The sequence below is a fragment of the Bombina bombina genome, unplaced genomic scaffold (genome assembly GCF_027579735.1).
Source record: "Bombina bombina isolate aBomBom1 unplaced genomic scaffold, aBomBom1.pri scaffold_453, whole genome shotgun sequence".
NCBI classification, from domain to species: Eukaryota; Metazoa; Chordata; class Amphibia; order Anura; family Bombinatoridae; genus Bombina; species Bombina bombina.
Genome location: NW_026511784.1, coordinates 92,158 through 93,983, shown reverse-complemented (window position 1 = coordinate 93,983; position 1,826 = coordinate 92,158). Strand labels below are relative to the sequence as shown.

General features: G+C 43.1%; 1 protein-coding gene across 1 annotated transcript; it reads right to left on the bottom strand.

The window, feature by feature from the left end:
* Positions 1-471: 471 nt before the first annotated feature.
* Positions 472-1,007, bottom strand: LOC128643948 (60S ribosomal protein L32). Its single transcript, XM_053696717.1, has one exon. It carries the CDS (start codon positions 941-943, stop codon positions 536-538), a length of 408 nt encoding a protein of 135 aa, XP_053552692.1. The 5' UTR covers positions 944-1,007; the 3' UTR covers positions 472-535.
* Between the last annotated feature and the right edge of the window lie 819 nt (positions 1,008-1,826).

Below are 1,826 nucleotides of genomic sequence, written 5' to 3'. Positions count from 1 at the left end.
AATGGCCCAATTATGTACAGACAAGAAAGGTAAATAAATAAAAGAACATTACACTTGTTACAAAATCAAAGAATGAAAGAGCACTTTATTTAGTTGTGCGGTGTTAACATTCTCGAGCAAAAGACTGAAGTTGACAATCACTTTAACCCATTCTTGCACCTGTTTCTTGGCACCAAAAGGCATGAACGAATCAATTTTGTCAACCAATCATTTGTTTTTTGTCCATTTTGACCAATAATATATTTGAATGTTTGTATATCAAGCAACTCGACAAACCAACCCGAATGCACATCTCTAGCAGTTTCAGTTTGGCCTCTGAAGAAAAAGTAAAAATCTATGAAAATTAATATTTGTCATGGACTGAGCAAGGCAAAGAAGAAAAAAAAAGCAGGAAACATCAGCTTCTGAGCTGCTGAATGTTACTGGGGATGTACAAAGCGAGCAAACAGCAAATAAAGCTGAATTACAGAATTTTTATTTTATTTTTTTTTTAGATTTTAATTTTTTTTTATTGAACAAAGCACAGAACCAGTGTTTATTCGTTCTCCTCGCTGCGCAGTCTGGCGTTGGGGTTTGTGACTTTGATGGCTAGTTGAGCTGCTCTTTCCACAATAGTTTTGCGTTTTTTAGAGGAGACATTGTGAGCGATTTCTGCACAGAAAGACTTGTTGCTCATCATGAGAACCTCAAGCTCTTTTACATTGTGCACCAAGAACTTCCTGAACCCTGAAGGCAGCATGTGTTTGGTTTTCTTGTTGCTACCATAACCAATGTTGGGCATCAGAATCTGTCCCTTGAATCGCCTACGGACTCTGTTGTCGATACCTCTGGGCTTACGCCAGTTACGCTTAATCTTGACATAGCGATCTGACTGGTGACGGATGAACTTCTTTGTCCTCTTTTTAACGATCTTAGGTTTGATGAGAGGCCGAAGTGCAGGCATGGTACCGGTAAGATGTGTCTGCCTACTTCGCAGACAGCCCGGGGAAGAGAGAGAGGAAAGCGGAGGCGGAAGAGCTATACAGCAGGCGCTGAATTACAGAATTTAACGTTGTTTTAAAAATACATGTCTACAACAGACAGTAAACAGAAAAGAAATTTAGAGTTTGAAAAGAGAAGGAAGACTTTCAGGCCCATTTATCAAGCTCCGTACGGAGCTTGAAGGGCCGTGTTTCTGGCGAGTCTTCAGACTCGCCAGAAACACAACTTACTAAGCAGCGGTCTAAGACCGCTGCTCTATAACCCTATCCGCCTGCTCTGAGCAGGCGGACAGGAATTGCCGGAAATCAACCCGATCGAATACGATCATTTTGATTGACACCTCCCTGCTGGCGGCCGATTGGCCACGAGTCAGCAGGGGGTGGCGTTGCACCAGCAGCTCTTGTGAGCTGCTGGTGCAATGTTAAATGCGGAGAGCGTATTGCTCTCCGCATTTAGCGAGGTCTTGCGGACCTGATCCGCAGTGTCGGATCAGGTCCGCAAGACCTTTGATAAATTGGGGCCTTTATGTGAGGTCAAAAAAGAAAATGAATCCTGCTCTAGTGAATCTGAGCAAATAAGTAAACTTTGCAGGCATGTGCAGGTGCTGCATTCAGAGAGTGTAAACATGGATGCTGAGTATGCTGATTCCACTCCCAGGGGAGAGAGGTCTGCAGATTTCCCAGGAGCTAAGGCTGGTCACAAAAAGCCATTACAAGATTGCATGGAGCTGCAGTGGTCCCCAGTAAATATGTTGCCAGGGTAGTATCATTTGTACCTTCTGTTTTTAAAGTGCCCCAAGTTTTTAAAATGCAAATCCTGATGTTTCCTTTTCTGAGCAACCTTCA

Bases quoted from the DNA above. Each gene is read 5' to 3' on its own strand.
- LOC128643948 (XM_053696717.1), bottom strand. From the start codon at position 943: ATGCCTGCACTTCGGCCTCTCATCAAACCTAAGATCGTTAAAAAGAGG.